At 39.7% G+C, this 23098-nt stretch overlaps 1 protein-coding gene across 1 annotated transcript in view; it reads left to right on the forward strand.

Moving 5' to 3' along the window:
• The first annotated feature begins 9604 nt into the window (after positions 1 to 9604).
• runx1 (RUNX family transcription factor 1) overlaps positions 9605 to 23098 on the forward strand; it is an 82445-nt gene continuing 68951 nt past the window's right edge. The window contains exons 1-2 of the mRNA XM_044345138.1: positions 9605 to 10024; positions 11845 to 11948. Coding sequence (XP_044201073.1) covers positions 11891 to 11948 — 58 coding nt within the window. The 5' untranslated portion in view covers positions 9605 to 10024; positions 11845 to 11890. The remainder of the gene's footprint in view (positions 10025 to 11844; positions 11949 to 23098) is intronic.

Below are 23098 nucleotides of genomic sequence, written 5' to 3' on the forward strand. Positions count from 1 at the left end.
TTAGCTGGCCCTGCCAGAAGCTAGGGTCTGCCGTAAATGGGTGGAAGGCCACCTACCCTTCCAGACTGCAAGGCTAGCTTTGAAAGAAAACAACATCACTCCGAGCTAATGTCTGTTTTTTAAGAGCCGTGGTGGCAGAGGCATGATTTATCAGGCCATGTTCTACTGCATTGAGTCCAGCACACACTCCGTGAATGGGGTGCCAGCTGCCATGTTCATGCAGTAGAACCTGATAAGGGTGGATGGGGTTGACCAAGAGGCCGCCGCACAAATCTCACATAGAGGGGCACCTCTCCATAAGGTTCATGAGGTAGCGAGGCCCCGCTTGGAATGTGCATGCACCCCTGCTGGGGTCGGCCTGCCCGCCTACTGTCTTATAAGCCTGTTGGATTACATCCACAACCCAATGAGAGAGCCTAGTCTTGGAGACTGGTTGCCAAGGCAGTTAGGTTTGTAGCAGACAAAGAGATGGTCTGTTGTCCTATGGGCACATGTCTGATGAAGATACACTGCTGAGGCCCTGATGGGGTACAAGAGAGACTGCCCACAGGCGACTGGCGTGGGCCTTGGACCAGACCTTAGGGTGGAATGCAGAGTTCGGGTGTAGTATCACCAGGCAAGAAGCAGCAGCATTCCTCATGCACTGAAAGGGCATGGAGCTCACCCATTATTTTAGCTGACACAATTGCCAATAATAACGCTGAGGTGAGATAAAGCCATGTCTGCCCGGCTGTTTCCAGTGGCTCCATGGCTTATGCTGCAAGGCTGACAGCAACACCTCCAAATCTCATGGGGGGACAGCTAGACTTCTGTGGTAGAAAGTAACCCTGTGAGCATCTTTAAAGTCCCACTCCATTCATTGTTACTTCCTATTTAACGATTAATGTTCTTTCTCAGAGAATGGGGGCGTTGTTAATATTCGGATGTAATCCATTACCATGGCAACCAGATTGCCATTCTAGTGCCCTGGCGATGTGTCGGAATGGTAGTGATATTATGGCCTAACCTGTCCACTTACTACAGCATCAGCTATATAGACTAGTTTACATGTCAGTAACAGATATATGTGAAATCCATTGGTGAAATCTGATGATGGCTTCTTTATTGATGGACTGTCTATCCTCAGCAATGACATCTTGCTTTATTTTATCGTAAGTGTCTGTATTTTTTCCTCCTCAGTGGCCTGCCCAGTACTACAAGACTGCAAAAGCATGCATTGTACCCTCAGTTTAATATTTTGCACCCTCAGGTGAGATTTCATTAATAAATGCCAAGCACAGACGCACATGGACTGTGTGGGCATCTCAATGCGCACCTGCTATTTTGGTTCATGTATGTGCAGCAGTGGCAACATGCAAAAGGGCTAAGTGAAGGTGAATATAGATCAGCGGATGTGGTCATTATTAAATTCTCTCTCAGCCAGTCACATCACTTTTTTTTCATCAGTTACTATAATGATGATAGAAACGGAAAATAAAGAAATTGATTTGGTAAAGCTGTTTAAATGATCACATCGGGCCGCCGCTATTTCAGCAATAATTCTAATGTATCTCACCTCGTACACAGTCACATTAATGTTACACAATAGTGTTTGCACCACAGTGTGTTTCAAGGATGAAACATGAGACATTACTTTTGCTAAAAAGAAAGTTGGAAAAGAGGCTGATGAGCCCTGCTAACCAGATGTCTCCATAAAAGCAACAGATTATTTTTTTTTTTAACTTTGAGCGCAAAATAAAGTTATTTGTCAAAAAATGATGGAGCTGCAGCTCCTTGCAGAGTGCTAACTACAGACTGTGGCAACCCTATGGCTACAATTTCAACCCTCTCAGGGGCCAGAGCCCCTTTGGAAAAGGATAAAAAAAAAGTCCTGTGGGTGTGGGAGAGGAGGTCCCTCCAACTGGGAGCAACCAGGATGAGGCTCACCTCTTCCACCTGGACTCTCTGTAGGAGTGGATGCAGGACGATGTAGGGAGGGAAGGGATACAGAAGGTCCTGTGGTCACTGATGTGCCATTGCATCCACACCCAATGTAGGATCATCTCTTCCTACAGTGAGCTGTACAGTGAGCTGTCTCCCTTGGAGGCAATAAGATCAGCTATAGTTGTACCAAAGCAGTCCCAGATCTTGCTGACAATCTCTGGATGCAGCCTCCATTCTCCTGGAGAGCTGACAGGTTGCAAGGTTCACTAGACCTGGCACATGCATTGCCCTCAGGGACTTGAACTGTGGATGAGCCAACTACCATACTGTCTAAGCCAATCTGCAAAGGCAAGGGGAGACCAGCCCCCCTGCCTGTTGTCATACCACGCTGCCACTGTACTGTCTGCTCTCACCACCATGATGGTTCCTTAGCTATGGCAGGAAGTGCAGAAGAGCTAGATAGCCTTCAACTCCAGAAAATGATGTGCTGTGCTAACCAGGGTCCATGCCCCTGGCCACTGATGCCTTTGCCCTTGTGGACGGCTCCCCAACCTACCGGGAAGGCATCAGTGCGTTGCCCCATGTTAAGCTGGTTGGCTACTCCTACCAACAGAAAACTACATACAGTCTGTCTGTCAACAACACTCTGGCTTGCAGATGTCTCTGTGGGCAAAATCCAAGGCTCAGGAGGCAGTGCTTGGCAAGTTGGAACTGGGTTCCAAGGACCATCAGGATTGTGGGGAGGGCTTGAGGGGCCCCTAGCCCCGCCTATGCTGCTGACCACGTTTAACTTTACTACAAAAGTTGGCCTCCAAATGGACCCCTAGGTCACCTGAAGCCATAGAAGCCAGCTGGGGTGGCCCACCCTGTGGGGCTGTCGAGACACACTATTCGCAGTCCTGCTGCAGCATTCCCGACATCTCCCGAGCACAATGGCGGGTATCTTGGGCTGCTGAAGCATTTTATTTGCATCTGGCCCAACATGGCAGATGGCACCATATATATGGTATACATATATATGTATGTACATGCAGAACCGGGGCTAATGTTAGCTTGGAGGCTAGCAGAGGCTAGCTGGCTGTGTTTCCCTCTGGCCATGCTGCGTCTAACGCTCTGCTAGCCTCTTAGCTAACGTTAGCCCTGGCTCTCCATGTGAATCCAACCAGATTTTATTATATTTGGCATATATTTTAACCAAATATGCTGTCATATATGTATTTTAAAATGATGTAACATACATCTGTTGCACATATGTGTTAAATATATGTTGCTCACATATATGTTAATGTCATTTATGGAACATAATTATATATGGACATATATATGCACTAATAAAAGTACATACTGTATATTTAAAAGGTATACGATCAGGGATACACTTACTCACTGAGTGTGTGATTCAAGTCATTCATTTGCAGGAGGAACGGGGTGTGTTCAAGACAGCAAATATACAGCTGATTCAGGCTGCTAACATTTAGCTGCAATGATTCAGCAACATTAGTCTTTGACTGCAATCCAGATATATGACATTATTTAGATTGATATTATATGCATAGGCTAACATTACTGCACTCATGCACGCACACACACACACACACACACACACACACACACACACACACACACACACACACACACGTGTGTTTCCATCACTTTGAAGGTCAATACACTGACTTAAATTAATTTCCTGGAGACTTATCCTACCCTCAACCATAACCACCACATGCCCAACATTAACGCTTACCCTAACCTTAACAAAACCCTAACCTAACCTTATGTAGATATCTTTCAATGTTACAGTCTTTTTACTGCCAAAGTCCCTCTTTTTTGTTACTATACTTCCACCGCAGCTCAACAGGTAAACGCTGTCTCAGGAAACACAAAGAGGGAAGTCCAAATGTGGACTTTATATCTGGGGACCTCAGGTCTGCAGCCAATAGAAAGAGAGTAGGGTTCCTAGATGTGAGGTGCATCACTCCTTCTACCAGTCTTTATTTATTTATTTTATTTAACTAGATTTGAAAATGGTCACCAGTGTAACACTTACAGACAACTGTTCCAGAGTCAAAGGCATCATAGTTTTATGGAGCCCAGACCAGTCAACAAGCACTTTCTCACTGAAAAGGACATGAGTGAGGAAAGAAAGGCCCAGAATTATGAGTCAAAGTCTTCCCATGAAAAGCCTTCAAGGTAATCAAGAGCCCACTCTATAATTGAATGGCAGCCAGTGAAGGAAGGCTGCTGTTGGACAGCCTCAAGACTTCAGCTTTAAATCCACTTTTTTGGTTTTGTTTGTTGATAAATTCAAAGGCCACTTCAACTGTTGTATTTTAGCAGCTGGTAAGAACACACACAGCGACGAGCCCACACACACACACACATGTGATCGGGGTCTAGACATGATAGGGTTTGATGTCGTGGGAGCTCTGTGGGGTGCAGAGGAGGACAAGAAGAGTGGATGAGGGGGTTGAGTAGGAAAATAGGTGGAGCAAAAGAGGAGGAGGAGGGATGGAAAAAGTAGATTAAAAGGAGGAGTAAGAGATGAGAGAGATTGGGGTGGAGGGAGGGCAGCTGTTCATGAGACTAGACCTGCAGATATCAAAGAACAAACTCAATTCCTCCTTCATCACTGCTCTCCTCATTGCTTCTTTTCTCAACCTTGTATTCATTTCCCTTCCTTTCTCTCCGAATTACTCAGAAACAGTTTTTACATACACTTTTAATAAAACTGATTCTTCTCATCACAAAATACTGTTTATAGCTTTAGGATTCTCTATAGTGATGCAAAAAACATTTAGAATGAAATTTGTCTTTTGGAGGGTACACAATACATATATTGTAATCAGAAGAAAACAGAATTACACTGTGTCTTTGGAAACATTTTGCTTCTACTCATTAGCCATTACATGTTGTATGTGTGTTACCCTCCAAAAACATTCAACCTATGGGACAATGCAGGCCCTCCTACTGCCAAACACAACCCACACAGGGATGCGTGATGTGTGTTTGTTGGGGAAGACTGCCATTTTACAGATGTGAAAAAGCATTGAGTTAAATTCCCCACATAAAATAATTATCCAACTTGTTATAACATGCATACGCCTACATAACACAAGGTCTCAGCCATTTTCTTTTAGTAATTAGTTATTATTATGTTATTATTCTATTCTATATTATTATTCATATGATTATTATTCTACACTTTCTCAACAGTTGAGATAGAACACTTTGAGGTGTCAGTGTGGAAATATAATAGCCAGGAACAATCATCATGCTAAGGTCCTTTATAGCCTTCACAATCAGCAGAATTACGTTAGTTAGAAAGAAGTAAGGTTAGCAGCCTCTGTAGCCTGCTCTTCATCTCTTCTTGAGGCTAGCAGCTCCAGGCTACGTTAGCCACTACAAGCATAATGCATCCCAGTCTCTGACAGAACTCTCGGTAGTTGAGTTGCATTGTGGGTAATGTAGGCGTGAGGTTTTGACAAGGAAGACGGATGCATGGAATAAAAAAAGATGATATCTGGTTTTGTGGCATCAATTTTTATACTTTTTTTTTTTTTTTTTTAAAACTGTCCATTGTGAGTCAGACAGTTTTATTGGAGTGCAATGCTAAATTTGGTGGAGCACTAGCCCCAGCCTGTCCTGTCTTGTAATAACACTTGTACTTCAAGAGGTAATAGTGAGTCACTGAAGCGCCAAGTCTGCTCTCAGTCTAACATGAGAGGATGAAAAAGCCTACTGTTTACAGTGAATCTGTGCTATGGCATCATCAAGATATCAAAATGCTATGAAGACAGTGGTAAATTATGAAAGAGCTGCACAGATCGGTTCAACGGATCATGTTCTCTCTGGTATGAAGACAGATGTTGACCAGCCAATCATCTCAGAAGTCGGACTGCTAGCGGCTGAGATGACCAGTCGGTCTCACCCGGCCAGCGGCTCCTCACATCTCCAAAAATATCAGAGCAAAGTTCCAAACAGGAGTTATTTGGATAAACTGACCACATATAGAGAATCTAAATGGTTACTTTCTCACCTGAAAAATATTTAAATTTAATAAAGTGACATAATAATGGCCCAAGATGGAAAATTGCAACAGGTTTTAGCCTGGATCAAAATCTCCACAATTGCTTTCTGTTGCTCGGGGCAGCGCTACTTTTTCATCCTCTTATGTTAGACTGAGGGATGACTGGATGCTACACCTCTTGAGGTACAAAGTGGTATTACGAGACACAACAGGCTGGGGTTATTCTTACATATAACACCTTTAACATCCTCAGTCGGGATGGGTTTGTATTAAAAGTTCTTCACACAAGTATTGTATATGGTTTCCAGTTAAATACACCTCACATTTAGAATTTTACCTACTTTATGTGTGTGTGTGTGTGTGTGTGTGTGTGTGTGTGTGTGTGTGTGTGTGTGTGTGTGTGTGATTACTCCTTTGAGTGACTTCTCCTGTTGTGATGTTGTATATATGTATTTTGTTCTCAGAGCTCTCTGGTAAAGGAGATCTAGATCTCAATGAGTTTTTCTGATTAAATAAAGTTAAAAAATAAATAAAAGTTGTTTTAGCTGTTAGTTTGTATGGAAAACAAAATGTTTATTCTGTCTATTCCTGAACTCAGTGTAGATTCAATATATTTTTTTGCCAAAATAAATGACACTTGCTTAATATCATTCACAGTTTTACTTATGGCAAAAAATCTGTTGACATTATAATCTTCTGTTTTTCTTTTTACTACAATAACGATGGCTGATTCAGCCCCCTGTGTCTGCATGTAACCCCAGTGTGACCCAGGAAGTTGCAGCTGGAGGTCATGTTGTGTCTGGGAGGGGTCAGGGGTCAGCGGGTGAACAGCCTCCTACTGAGCTCTCCCAAGACATACAGTAAGACATCCACTGGGCTGTTTCCCAACCCAGTCCTCAGTTACCCTCTGTATTGTACAGATAGCTCCTGTTTTGGACACCTGATCCAAGACTTTTTGCTCATTGACTGAACAGGACAATGGATCTACATGTACAGGGTCACGGCAACACTTTAATCCTGCAAAAAAGAAGCAAAATGTGCTTTTTTTTCAAACTTTTTAGCACTTATTTATTTTTCAAGATTTAGTGCATGTGACTTTGAGTGTAATAATCACATGCCACCAAAGGTGTCACCAAATCCAGAAAACCAAAAGTGTTAATGTGGTTTCAGCTGTGTTCCATCTTGAATCCTGGGTGTGTGTTGGTTGTCTCTAATATGATCAGATTTAGCCTGAGAGACTGTATGAGTCAGAAACCTAAACCTGCTGAGGTGACAGCTGTCCTGCCTTTGTGTATGTGTGTGTGTTTAGGTAGCACAGGTGGAGTTAAGGAGGGGTAGAAGTGTGTCAGTGCAGGTGTTGTGGTGAAAGGAGGCGTGGATTTGAGGGTCAAGTTGCCTGTGGGCGTGTATGTGCGTTTGCAGTCCATCAACCCTCCACTCCAAAAGGCTGATTAAAGATACTTTACCAGCAGGTATAAGACTTTGATCACACAGATATACACTGATATAGAATGCTTACATGCTCCCATACATTTTAATATGGGTTTTAAATGACAAAAACCATACACCACATGTATTTAACAGTTTTTTTCTCAGAGTATTAGGGGCCCTCAGATCCCTGGGCCCCTGGGCATGGTCCTGGTGCTGTAGGTCTATACAGTAATCCAAACTCACCCACATGCTGGAGGTGCTTCAGAACGACTGGATCTGTGCCTGTGGCTCAAATAAACAACAACAGAGATACAATAGGATTTCTTCTATATTTTCATGTGAAAAATAGCAGTGCGTGACACAAATCCACACCAGTAAACATTAAATGTAAACATTGGAATAAATGATGTAAATATCGAGGAAAATGTGGAGAGGATAAACACCAATTACGATCCGGACGACACAGACAAGCAAGAGCATCTCTGCATCCATCTCAACATTGGAGGAAGCCCCGAGGAAAATGTGGAGGGATTAAAGACCGGCTGCTTTCACAGCCTCATGGATCTTCTGTACCAAGCATCCTGCTAACCACTGTAAAGGCATTGAATAAACTGGACAATCTCCACTTCCGCATCAGTTTCCAATGGGATATGAGGAACTGTAATGTCCATTGTTTCACTGAAACTTGCACCCAATCGCTACCCGTGTTTGGGAGGAGCAACCATGCGCCCATCTTGCTGAGGTCAAAGTATGTAAACAAACTACGACGCAAGCCCCCAGTGACACGAGAGGTCAGGAAATGGTCAGGCCAATCATAGGCCACCCTATAGTCTGCATTACATGACACAGTCTGTGAAAGTTCCAGGACCCACCATTGACACCGAGTCTGTAGAGGATTTATTTTATAAAACAACCAAAGCAACCTCGCCCAAAACTACAGTTAAATCATTCCACAACCAGAAACCATGGTGGTTGTATGGCTGCAGTCTGGAAACATGGACAATTACAGAGCAGCTGCCTACAATGTAAGCACAGCAGTAAAAGATGCATAGGGGGACTACAGGAAGAAAGTGGAACTACAATTCCAGCAGGGCAATCGCAGAAGCATGTGGCAAGGTCTAAGAACTATGACAGATTACAAGCCCAACCCCCACCTCTGCCTCCTTGTCAAGTGCTGATGCATCTCTAGCAAGTGACCCTAACAACTTTTATGCTTGCTTTGTGGCCATTGGCAGCCAGCAAGCAAAAACAGCTGTAGCAGAGATTTATCTGGCGACTCTTTGGAGTGGCCTGACCCCTAGATTGGGAACCATTGGACTAAACTAGCTCCATCTCTAGCAGCTACAATAGTAACATGCTGCTTACACACTGATGCTTCAAATCAGCAAATCAGCTGGATTGGCAAGATCACAAGACCACAAGATCACATGAGAATCTATCTTGTCAGGCTTCAACTTATGTGCTTGTGGCCGAATCAACAGTGGTTTGAACCAATCAGTGTCCTATGAGGAACTACTGGCAGCTACGGGCATGGTTTAGGTGTGACAACAGCGAGAAGTTAGCCTATGATAGACGGTGATAGACAGATGGTTCATCCAATCACCTGCCAAGTATTTTTTGAAAGTACCTGCCATTTTCCAAACAGTTTCCAAGGACAACTTCTCAGATGGTTCTGTGTAATAAACCATCTGGTGCATCAGGTTACCAAACCACTACTTTTACTTAAATACTACTTAACTACATTTTGCTGCTAATACTTTTGTACTTTTACTTAAGTAGGATTTTCATGCAGGGCTTTTACTTGTTACATTGCTGTATTGGTACTTTTACTGCAGTAAAGTAGTACTTCTTCCACCATTGTGTAGAACTGATCTGGTAGTGATACATTAACAATAATATCAGCAGTGGGCAAACGCCTGTCCTCAACTTACCCACACTCTCACACACACACATACACACACACACACACACACACTAGTGGACGTCGTGGTCTAACAGTCTGACCTGCAGTGTGGCTTGGTGAAGTAGAGGTGACTCACCCACTCTCTCTAAACCCCTGCTACAAACACACACACAAACCACAAATGCACATATGGATGCTCAAAAACACACACCACAACGCCCTCTCCCTCCATTTCACTCTCTTTAACCACAGCTACTTCCTCAGTGAAAGCTGTTGGCTGAGGGTGGCAGGTGGTTAGTTTGATTACACACACACACACACACACGTGCATATTCCAAAGCCACAATGCCAGATTATTAGAAACCAAACTAGGTGGCTTGTGATATCAACAGAAAGACAGTCTCTCATCTGTGACACTGACTGTCGGGAGGAGAGTAAATTCTGAAGACAAAAAGTCGTCAGCATGGAGATTTGGAGAATCACAAACCAAAACAAGAGAGAGAGAGAATCATAAAGAGCGTTGAGCGATAAAGGAAGATGCGTATGGCAACAGAGAGAAAGAAGCGGAAGCAGAAAAGAGCTGTAAGCAAGTCAAGAAACAGAGAAAGATACCACGGATAAAGAAAGGTAGAAAGAAAGAGAATGCTTTGTGGATTATTTTGCATCTGAGTCATCAGACTGGAAAAACCACAGGGACGTTTGTCGACTACCTCTGCCAGGACCAGGACACCTTGGCCAGGGTAAGAATACCACAACAATAGCATAATCTCCACACTTTGTTTTTTAGTAATCCTATTTTTTGAGCTCATTTTGCTTTTATTACAAAGTTTTACATTAAATAAGGAAAGCAAGGCTGAACTTCCCTGCATTTCATTAAATAATCACCTAATTCATTTACATACTCACTGTAAACAAATGAGGCCATGGTGGTGATGATGCACTTAATTTTTACATCAGTCATTCATTCCTCCCTCGCCACCTGCCATTGTCAGAAATTCTGACAGACTTTCCTTCAACTTTGCCTGGTGGCCCATGGTTTACAGAGTACTCATTGAGCTGAGATGTGAGCCACCACAACAAATAGAACTGAACTAAAAGAATTCTGCTCCCTTTTGTGGAAAGAAATATAAGCTATAATGACACTGGGGCTATTGTGCATAATTAAGAAAGAAGAAACATTTGTGGCAAACAAGTGTGGCGCTGTGGGTGGGCCTAACGGGTTTGGGCCCGCCCACTTGTACAACTGGCCCATCTGAAATTCTGAAAAGAATTTTCTTATCTTTTATTTTTAACTATTAAAATTAAAAATATATATACACAAACAGAGACTAAAAGAAAGTTTCCCCTTCTAAAAACATAAAAGACAACATTCATTAGGCTACTATCATGTGTGATATCTGGCCCACTTAACAGGCCATTTTACATTGGTTTAGGCCTGTTAAGCCTGCGCATGCACGACACAATACGGAGGTTGCTCAGCAGCAGATTTGGTTTTTCATGTGTTTTTATTTAGGCTTTTGTCCAGCATTCTATGTTGGCTTTAATAACATGTCAGTTTCCAGCTGTGTAGAATGTGTGTATGTATGGTTCAGAATGTAGATGCAGTCACTGTCTAATTTCATAGCTGCAAACAAATTTCCTTTTAAGACAATTTAGGCAAGATGGAGCTGAAAATTCCTGCCTGACTTGAATGCCACCATATTGCCTTGAAAACATAGACCATTTCTGTTGAAACAAGCTTATGAATTGACAGGGCAGCGCACCGCTCTCTCTCTCGTAAAAAGTTAATTTAGCTCACCCAGTAGTCGATCTGTCTCTCTCCCTGCAATCTACTCAAAATAATAATAATCCAGCAAGATCATCCAAAAAAAGATGGTATTTCCTTAAATAGAATTAAAATGTCAGTGTTCTAAATGAATGGATGTATTGGTCTAAACAATCCTGTAGCATGTTTCAGACATTTTATTTTTGATTGAAACCGCGTCAAGCTACACAGAGCAGATCGAGCTGGGCAGGAAGTCAGACACAGAAACAACTCGTGTAGACTCCCTATCATATATCAACAATAAATGCAATGAAGTCAATGAAGTAGAAGGAAAGTGGACATGTATTAGGTAGCAAACAGAGCTAACATAACATATTGTTTCTGATTGCTTAGAACAATGACCAACTATATAATTAGCTGACCAAATTATTTAACAACCTATAAACTGCACCTCAGGTCACAGAAAAATCCCCAGAGAGAACACACAGGAAATGATCTTGCATCCTCAATGAGGAATGACACACCAATATCTTGTGTGTTGTTTGTTAATGTTGGAGAAACCCTGTATGGTGTGTTAGTGTACCATTAACACTGGTGAGAATCAATGAGGAGTTACATACACTACATATATTCCTTCACATACACACACATGCACACGCCCAAATAGATAGATGTGGTTTGTGAATTGGCCATGAGTATTGATGTTTCAGCTTGCTGGAGGATCCCTTATTGACATTTTATTGCCTCTGTGTGTGTGTATGTGTGTATGTTTTTGATTTTTTTATTTATGCATAGATTTTAAAAAAAGGACAAGAGGGGAAAAACTGAAGAAAATCATTTCATGGCCTCCAACAGTATATTTGAGTCGTTGTCGTCCTATCAGTCTGCTTTTTTACGAGGTAAGTGTATTTATATATATATGTGTGTGTGTATGTGTGTGTGCGTGTGTGTGTGTGTGTGTGCATGTGTATGTTTGTGTGTATTCATGTGCCCCTGGATCATTTTAGCTGCTCTGTTGGGTGTTTCTGTTGGTTCTTGTGGTTGGTTAAAAGTATTTGGAACATATTTTGATAAATTTAGGGTTGTTTAGAATAAACTTTGCTGTGAACTTTGTTGAGTTTTGAATTAGCAACTGCGAGTGCATTTCCATCACCTGTTTTTATGCACATTTTCTGATTGGAAACATCATAAATATGAAAATAAGTCGAAATATTGCAAAAAAGTTTTTAAGCTTGACTTAAAGTGGAAAAGCTGATGTATCAATAAAAGAAAATTTGTAAAAATGCAATGGAAACAGACCTAGTCAATAAATCATGACATACATGAAGCATGTGATTTAAATGTCACTTGAGCTTACACTGAAGAGACGAGAACCAGGGGCAGCAGAAAACATCAGATCTGTGTAGACCAACAACATTCCACAGATTAATACATGAATGGAAATGTCATTTTCCCATCACGTTTTCCACATGGTTTTCCATGAGGTTCGACTGCTGCTTTTTTAATGACGTCATCTCATTGTGTCCTCTTCTTCTGCAATGATTTAATGTCACTAGCTGGAGAATTAGTGCCACTAACTGTAAATCTTGATTAATCAATTCCTAATATTCGCATAACAGTAGTGGATGGAAACACACATTAATTCATACTTTATTTTGTAGATTTTCGGGAAATTCGGTTCAAATTTGAACAAGAGCTGGTTCGCATTTTGGGATTTGAGTTGCTGTGAAATTGGATTGTTAACAATTAGCTGCTAGCCCTGATAACACAAAACAGAAAGACCAGACCAGAGCAAACCAACTATAGGTTTGCAAACACCCTAAGATACAGTTCACCTGCAATATAAAAAGAGAGATGGACCAGACCTTGTTAGTTCATCAAATGGTCTGTTGTAATAATAGATAGCCGCAGGTCAGCATTCTATCCAGGCCAAAGGCTACTTTCATATAGCTGATTGTATATATAGTAGACTGGGGTGGTCATTGTTGAGCACAAAACACCAGTAATTTGTCCAAAAGGCCATGGCTTGGGGGTTAAAACATCGACCATGAACTGAAATGATCCTAATATTGACCAGAAATTTCCTGTCATCTCTCCCCTATCGCTATCTGATTAGGGTATTAAATACCATCAAAATAAAGAGGCTATCTCTAATGATAGCATGGCTACTCTTTTATCAACCACCTTCCCTTTTAACATCATTCAAATGGTGTTTAAGGCATTAAGGCAATAGTAGACACTACCATTGTGGTGGGGTGTACAAAGCATGTGACTTTCATGGAAAATATGTTGTTCACATCCAATTTCCTAGCAACGTCTTTTGCAATAAACTGTTTTCTTAATTATGACCATACTTTTTAACTGATCATAACCAAGTAGTAGTTTAGTTTCTTAAACATAACTTAACCATGCCACTGACAGGTCAGAGATGCCTCATCTGAGTTGTTTTTGGACTGTATTTGCTATTTTCGAAAGTACTGAAAAGATGTTGTTATTTAAGTATAAGGACCTATAGCTATGGGTTAGATATTAGCACAGGGAGGGGTTATATTTATATGCATATAAAAGCTGAAGTTGCACTGTACAACAACAATATTTTCTGACACCGGGAGCTGTAATATGAACTGTCTGGTACAATGGTACAGGGCAGTTGGAGGTCCAGGAGGTCCTTGTCAATATCATACTGTAGTTAGAGACATGAGAGAATATCCTGAACCAGCAACTTTTAACTCACACGGCTGTGCCTGTGAGACAGTAGCCTGCCAGCTCACAGGGAGGATGACAGGAGGGAGGAGAGTGAGGAATGTAGCAGGCATTCCTTCCTGCTACATCAACCAACAGCTGTATGAATGACTATACATGTCTGCTTCATTTTCCCAGCACTAGCTGTCTCTAATCTAAGTCTCTAAGCAAATGATCTACATCATTTCATGATTAGTCATCCAGTTTAATACTTAGCCACCGCTGACTGCTGTGACATGAATGTTTATCCATCTTATAGACAATTTTTAAGAAGTTTTTACAGTGTGTCTGGTACAAAAATCGACCCACCACCCCTGTATATATTGGATTGCTACATACCCATATGTGATAGTAGCTTCCTATCAGATGTTGGAACCTGGCTGCTAGGATTTTCTCCTATTAGTGAGGTCTGACACATATACCCCATTTACACCTGGCATTAAAATTTGGTCTGTAACTGGATACGTTAAATGGATAAGGAAAAACGCATGTTAATGCAGGTGTAAATACACTCAGAATGCATTGCAATGGGATCCCAAACTGAGTGAGAAAGGTTGAGATTGAATTAGTGTGAGCTTCAGTACATATTACTGTCGGGAAGAGGAGAAATATTTGCATTGAATTTTAATACAGATGTGTTGTTTTTATGTCACAGCTGCACTCAAGGTAGAACAAGTTCATTTAGTTTGTAGATTATGGAATTAGATGCAGAGGAATTTAAATCAAGGTGTTCACTGGTTACTTGTGCTCATTAATTGCTCCTTTTCTATATGTTTCAATAGATTCCATAGAGCAATGTTTCTGTATCCATTGTAACAATGGCTCAAATAATGTGAAAGATGTCACCATGGAAGTGACTGACAAAAATGAAAAAGATTCAAATTAAAAAATTAAAGAGAAAAGGAAAATTATCACCAGCTTTGTAGTTCCCTTAGCTCTAAAGAGATTTTTAGCATCTTTTAGGTAATTGTTTTGGTTGAGTGGCCTGCAAACTCAGCTCTCATCAACCTTTTTCCCATCACAGCAGGCAGCTGTTTTCAGTGGAAATACCCACTGTACACTACCTGCTCAGCACCAAACAGTGGCCTGACACAGTTAGCAGCTAGTTCATAAACATGATGATGCATTTAGCAGCTACGGTAAAGAGCCAGATGCTTTTCTCAGGAGTTTATCTTTAAATTGATAAAATCTGAGGCCTTTTGGCTGTTGAATTATTAGCATTAAAAATAGTGGTTTTGCTGAATTCAGCTCTGGTAACCTGATGTTGCATGAATCTAGAGGTTGTTATCTTTGCTGCGGAAATTCTCTAGAATTGTGACACAGTGTGCATGTACGTAAGTGTGTACATGTGTGTTTCCTGTTGATGTTTGGTGCAGAATTAACAGTTTGCAGAAAAAAGGTTTCTTTTTTCATTCATGTTCTCTTTTCTGACATCCCCATCTGCATTTACACAGACTTAGGATATATTTTAAGTTGCATACAGCATCAGCAATATTATACTATATAAACTATGTGTTTCTACTAGAACAGTGTGACTGCATATTACATTACAACTGTATTGACTATTATAGAGAGTTCTATGTGGCTGTGTTACAAGCTTTGGAGTACAGATTTGTTTTGAACAGTTTTTTACTGTCTGTGGCAGTTTTTGAATAGTTGACAAAACAGTCTCAACTTAATCTTTATCAGCATGTGAAGTTTGTTCAGTAGTCATAGAACTGTAGATGCACCACCTGTCTGTTTTTCTGAGCACCAGAATATTGCACATTCAACATAAAACCAACAACTATGGAAGATGGAACAAATGAGTTGAGAATGAGACTTTAATGTTACAATCTTTAAGGTGGTTGCTGTAAGACGAGGATTAAGACGAAGGTAACTGCTAAGTGACAAAAACCAGTTGGTGTGTGTTCGTATCTGCACCCTGCAGTGCTGTAACTGGTTGTGTCCAACATGTTCAGAGACACCAATCACGTGTTTCCCGCCTGTGTGCTGTGGTTACATGCTGTGTGCGCAGCAGCCTCAGTTTGACACAGGAGGCTTATGTACAAAAAGTTTCTTTTTCCTCCTGTCAGTCACTGGGATCTAACCAATGCAACCACAGTAGGTAGGACAGATTTTGTGGGTTTGTGATGTAATCCCAGGCCTGTTGGAAGCAAGCTGAACGAATAAGTTGCTCTACAAAGAAAACACCATTTTCTTGTCTCTAAAGTTTGTGTAACTCGTTCAGATGTGAGCACACAACCACAACCACAGCAGGAAGGATTTGAACCAGTATAAGCTGATCAGATCAGATCACATGCGGTTAACCCATCAGCGGTTGAGAATCAATGTTGTGATTGGTTTTCATCTCCTGCAGTCCTATTGGTTGTTGGTGAGTGGTTATGTCATCACTTAGCTCTCCTCCAATCATCACATCTGTAACTGGAAATCTACTGAACACACACTGCTGCTTTATCTACATCTACATGTATGCACATCTGCATGTGTGCATGCATGTGTGTGTTTGTGTGTCTGTTAGTCTGTCCTTAGTTTTGCACCTAATCAGCCAGACACACACTGCAGCTTTATCAGTTAGATGTGTCTGTGTGCAGTTACTGTAGTTGTTGAGATTATCTGCTCTGGTTTAAATGAGCTTCAGTTTATCAGAACAAGCTCAAATGAGCATCAGTTTATCTGAAGCTACAGACAGTTGAATGGGTTGGTTCTCAGCTAATGTTTTTCATGAGACTGTTGACTTTTACTTGTGATGTTGACATTCATGGCTGAGTTAGAGTCTCAGTTTAAAGGCCTAAGAAGTGAACCAGTGGTGTCTTCACTCTGTTGGAAGTAAAGGTCTGATGACAGAGCTTCTCATTCAGCTGCAACAACAGGAAATATGAATCATTATCAGACATGATGATGATTCAGACATAATTGTTCAGATATCCGTCATAAAAACAGCTAGTTGCACTGAATAGTGTATAAAAGTTAATTTGCTGACTTCAGAGTTGAAAACAGTTTTAGCTACACAACAACACATGAACGCACCATCCCTTACATCAAACTCAGATGAGTGTTCTCATTGGATGATCTGGGCTGGAAAGGCTGCATACCACTTAACAAACAAAAAGTAGTTGGGGAAGTCAATCTGCAAAGTAGTGACACATGATGATCAATTTGAACCAGAGTACAGGAATGGTGTCGAGGTGAGTAAGGCGAGACAGGAAAAGGGCAAGAAGAGGGGACACTGCTGCTACACCAACAAACAGCAGCTGGGGGTGTCGAAACTATGCAATACACAGAATGTGTTTGTTGCCATGAATGGCACATTTTGGAACGGCCATTGGAGGAGGTGGAAAATGTTTTGATGAGAAGCGTGGTTTGCTTCATGGAGCAGATTCTGTCCAATCAGAACTACTCATAGGCGGATCTCACACATCTGTCCTGCTAACCAACACAGCACAGAACTACATGGAGGCACAATCATATTTACCTTGAGTTATAAATACAAAGGTGTGTTTTGTAAGATGAAAAACAGAAGTTTAAGGTGGGTGTATCACCTGTACATTTCACTGTAATAAATCGCTGTAAAAATACAGCCAAATTCTAACAGTAAGGTACTGTTCTTTCTAAATATTGTAAAATACTGTAAATTTTGATGCTTTTTGGAGATAAAACTAAGAACAGACATTAACAGTAGGCTACTGTAAGATTTGATGGTAAAATACAGTATTTTCATTTTCACCGCCACAGTAATGGAGGGACAGAAGCCACATGTAACCATCAAGATCATATAATCATTGTTCATCCTCCTTTGGGGAATCAAACCAAAAGGTCAGTAACAGCTTACTGAGAAAATAGAACTACATTTGTGCATCTGGTTACCCAATTAGTGACTATGTTTAATTTTTGCTAAAATTAAATTGGTATAATCCTAGCAAGCACCTGACAGGCACAAGAGAGCATTTTCAGGTAGTGTTCTTCAGTTGGAGGTTTGAATCACCGATATTTAAACATTATTTTCATATGACTGCTGCTTGCAGGTCTAGTTTAAAGATTATTTTTGGATGATTGTTTTCTTATGAACTACTTATCAGTGAATGCTAATTTTAGTCCGGCCTGGTCTATACCTACACCTTGTTTATCCCACTTGCATTTCATAATTAACAATAGCCTACTATCTAAGTTAACAATTTAAGTTTATTTAAATATGTAGCCAAGTTGATTAAGATATGTTTGCTGCTGAGCTCCAAAAGACAGAGTGGTTATATCGGTTATCTTACCTCAACCCAAGTGTTAAGCTGTAGCTAGGTTGCTGCAAAGATACTGTAATTTGTTGCCAAGCTGTACTAAAACCTGGGACATAATAGGTGATTTGTTACATGTTGTTTTCAGGTACTTCATTGTGATTAACTCTGAGAGGGGAACAGATGACAGCCAGGGAAAGTAATGCCTAGGAGGATTAACAAGCTCACAGCAAATCCTTGTCACCACTCTTCTGAAGAACTTGATGTCACTTCATAAAGATAAGTTAGATGTCCTTCTTGTTTAAAATGTTTCTCTCTCCCATTCAGTTGTTTCATTTCTCTTTCTCTCACTCTGTGCTTGATTTTCATTATTGTTTCTTTCTCAATCAGTGAGCTGTGAGCCTGGAAGCCTGGATGTCAACCTTCTGCAAATTATAACAGAGGACATTTGAAGGCATTACAGATTGTGTTATCCTGCAATCTGTTTATTTGTGCTTTTATATTTTTTTAAACAGTAGTTTGCAAAGCAGTTGCTGTTTAGACTCATTTTGCTGGCAGCTCAGGATATTATAACTAACAAATTTACATTGAACCCCTTTGAAAGGGCATGATGAATATACTTGGCATATTTGAAAGCTTCTGAATAAATGTTCATTTCCATAAAGCTGTCACTTGTCTCGTCCTCTTTTGTGCTACGTTAAGGGTTATGTGTTTTTGAATGTAAAACTGAGCTGATCTCATTACTGGACCATTGAGATTGAAGACACATTGTTATTTACAGTATATGTCTGCAATTTATAATTGTTTTCATTAATATGAATAAGAAGAAACTTTTCAGTTGTTTACTGTAACATTTACAGTAAAAAACTGTTCATGTAGATTACAATAGCAAGACTGTAAATATACAGTATGTTACTGCAAGCCTAGCAGTACTACAGTATCAAACTGTAAACCTCACATTCTACAGCAGAATGCTGTAATCATTTTAGCAACAGTTAGCTGTTAAAGTAAATTGTGGTAGTGACTGTAAAAAAAAAACAGTAAAAAGCTGGCAACTTCAGCTGCTAGTACTTTACTGTAATTTTACAGGGACATTTGTTACAGTATTTCAAAGTGAAGAGAAGTGAGTTTTGTGAAGTGAGAGCAGTTATTTCAGGTTTCCAGGCTTTCTCTCAGTCTTGTTGGAAAACTAATGTGGCTTGGATACCAATGAACATGTTCCCAACTGAATCATCATTATGATCAACTGTATTAGAAACTATCTAGTTCTTTGATAAAAAGTCAGAGGTAGCGTGTGTATACTAAAATGTAAGATGAGGAGTTGAATACGACTCCCAAGGTACATTTCAGAGAAACTTCCAATCCCTGTCCTTAAAATTCTGTCAAGCAGAAGTGACAGATTACCCTCTCTATAAAACTGATTTTACAATCTGCAGTTTATAGTGATTCACTTTCAGATTCTGGGTTATTATTGGATGAATTCAGTAACCATGGCACCATGTTTTGCTCACAACTGAAAAAATGAAGCATTTGAGATGCACTACTGCTCTGATTCACACGTCTGACTGGTTTCTTCTTTATAGCAAATGTGCCCAAAGTTCATGGGTATTGTAATTGTAGTATTCAGAGCTGTCCACCATGCAAAAATGAATGGAAAGATCACGATTCCTCAGAAAAGAAGTTGAAATAAATAAAACTGATGGGCATAATATATCACACCATGTGTTACATTATCTAGGAGGCTCCTGGGTTTCTGTATTGAGGAACATTAAAAAGAGCATAAAAAAACATTCCAAATGGGAATTTACAGTCAGAAATAATACTTGCTTACCAGAAACAGCAGCCCCTTCGAATCCAGAACTTTTTAATCACATGTGGCAACTAAGGTTTCTTCTTAAGCACTTGGTTAGATTTGGAGCAATTCATTATAATGTTATAGCGAAAGGAACTGATATGTAACTATAAATTTATCAGCCAATTCTTTGAAAGGATCATATAACTTGATACTAATTTCTGTTAAATTGTCACACTTCCTATCAATTAATTCAGTAATGCTTCACATAAATCCCCCTATTTAACATTTCTAAGCACTATTTAATCAATTAAATGGTTTATGACGTACTTATAAACAGATGTAAGTGTTTATGAATTTGTCAGGTATACATGCAGAGGCTGGTAAACAGATAATGAATGACAATAAGGTAAAACACTTACTAGTCTTGACAAATACTGTACAGTAATAAACACATAAACAGCTCCTTGTATTTGCTTATAACTAAATTATAGTGTGTTATAAACCACTTATTTAATGTAAAGTGTTATCATGAATTTTCAGTTACTGTAACTGAGAGTTTAAATTAGTTCACAGCAGGTCAACTGAACATAAAAAAATATGTCATTTGTCAACAGGCAGGTATACAATTAAACATTTATAAGGACTAAATCTTTTCAAATGATGATTCTAAAAAGAAATTATGGACTCACACAGGTTAAGCATCATTAGGTTAATGAGTTGACAGCCAAACTCTCTGTCTCTTCATTATTATACCTTCACAGCATTTCCATACCTCACACCTTAATTTTTTCACTGAAACTGAAATGGCTGTGTAATTTTGTATTTGTCATAACCGGAGAAAGTAATAATATTCCTATAATCTGTTTCATAATGATGAGTTCCACAAATACTCATTTCATGTATTCCTATCAAACTCTTTTTCATGCTCCTGTGAGAGCAAACGTTCTTTTTCAAGAATGCCCTATTCTTTTTCTTCCCCTTCTTCCATCTTTTCACTTCCCTCCCTCTTTCTTCTCAATATTACTCTTTCCTTCTTCCTCTCCATCCTCCCTCTTCATCTCACCTCCATCCCTCCTCCTCCCTCTCCTCCTTTCCCAGTCCATATATCTCAAATGTGGCTGAATACGAGAGCCACTAAAAGTTGTTTTTCTGTGTTTCCAAGTGTTGAATTTGCATTGTTCCCTTCCTCTAGTTCATATATCAAACTGCTTTGAAGGTTGTTTTTTCTGCTTTTCTGTCACTCTTTTTCTTTAATTTATGCCTCTCGCCACATCTGAACCCATGGCGTTGAATGCTACATCAGCCACTTTCCACTTGTCGACATTGTTCGACTTTCTTGGCCACATCGTACGGAGCTCCAACAGCGTCTGTCCAGAGCTGATTCTGGTTATCTGGAGGCTACACCTGCTGTGTGTGCTTGTGTGTGTGTGTTAGTGTCAGGGAGACAGAAAGAGAGTGTGTTATCAGGAGACGGCAAAGCTTAACAGAGGAAACTCCACAGGTCTGCTTCTGGCTGATTTTAAAGGAGGTGATGCTGACTCTTAGCATGTACCCCCATTCAAACATTCACATATTCAAAGAGCACTTGTGTATTCACACACAACACTAATATAGCAGCTTTCTCACATCATAACTTCTCATAGTGTCAAAACACAAGTGTGCTTTGTTCAATAAAGGAGCTGATTTCCATCCAGGGCAGCAGTAGAGTCAGATATCAGGCTGATAATGGACTCGTCTGTTCGGTGTGCTCAGCCTCTGGAATGATATATAGGATGCAATTTGATTGCAACTAATCATTATTTTCATTATCAATTCATTTACTGATTATATTTTTTTCAGTAGATTGATTGTTTCATCTACAAAATATCAGAAAATAGTGAAAATGCCTGAGGTGAGAATATCCTGTTTGTCTGACCAATTCTAAACCACAAAATATTCCATTTTCAATTAAATAAAACAAACAAAAGCAGCAAACCCTCACATTAGAGACACATGAACCAGCAAATAATTACAATTTTTCCTTGATTAATTTCTGGCAATTGACTAGAGACTAGAGAATTGTTTCAGCAATAATTGACATTTAAATTTTTAAATATTGCATGTTAAATTAATCAGTTCATCAGTTTTCTTTGGGAATCCTATATCTGAATCAAAACAAAAGGAGACCTTTGACATCAGATATAATTCATAAGTATTAATGTCTTGCCTTAAGATCTAGTGTCACAAAGAATAATATTGACCTTGCCTTGTCATATGAGCAATATTTTGGTGAAAACATGATATACTATATACTGTATGTCACATCAGTGTTTGTGGTGTTACAGCTTGGTAGTACTTAGCATCAGCAACTTAAATTATTTGCTTTAGCATGACTGATACAAATATGACTTATATGACTTAATGAGTTAATGAGAAGTTTGTGGTGTGAAGATTCAGTACCCATCCTTACTATTTACTGATACTCAGTGGTGGATACTCAGTGGTGGAAAGTACTGTGTTTTAAAGTCTTTGTACTTCAGTATTCTTTTTTATACTTCTACCTCACTACATTTCAAAAGGAAAATGTTCTACTTTTTACTCAATTACATGTATCTAGTGGGCAGCTAGTGACTAGTAAATTTACAAATTTTACAAAATGTTATAGTTTATATATAATAATAATACAGTTACAATGTACATACATACTACAATGCATTGTTAAAGACTAGTGGTTCAGAATCTTTGTGGCTTGTGATCGCTTATAAAAAAAAGCAGTGTCTACTGGGGCCTCTCCTCATTTCAGGTGTTAATGAGATGTTAGCAGTTCCACCAAAGAGACATTTCCCCTCTAATCTTCTCTCATAGTTTCCTTTAAATAATAAAATTCAAATTATGCAATATTTCACAAAAAAGCGAAGATTAAAGAAAAGTTCAAACTGTGGGATCCTGTATTCTACTTGAACATTCAGCGGCACACACATGCTGTTCCTTAGTTTTTTGTCAGATTAAATAATTTCAGTTTTTCCAGCCAGAACCACTGATGTGCCATGGACTACTAATACAATATGTTAAAGTGATATGTTAAGGATCATACCCATGTCTTTTCATGTTTAAGTTTATTCACCAAAAAGTTGTGTACAGTCTATTAGACATCACTGCTGAACATTTACTTTCCAGGGAGTCACTTGTTTCCATTTCTTCAACTTCAAAACGTGCTTAAAATTAAATTAACTTGCAGAGACGTGAAACTTGTTTGAGCTAGTCAAACCATCATAATGTCTCATGCAACAAAAGTACAACATAA

Source organism: Thunnus albacares, chromosome 24 (assembly GCF_914725855.1).
Source record: "Thunnus albacares chromosome 24, fThuAlb1.1, whole genome shotgun sequence".
Taxonomy (NCBI): domain Eukaryota; kingdom Metazoa; phylum Chordata; class Actinopteri; order Scombriformes; family Scombridae; genus Thunnus; species Thunnus albacares.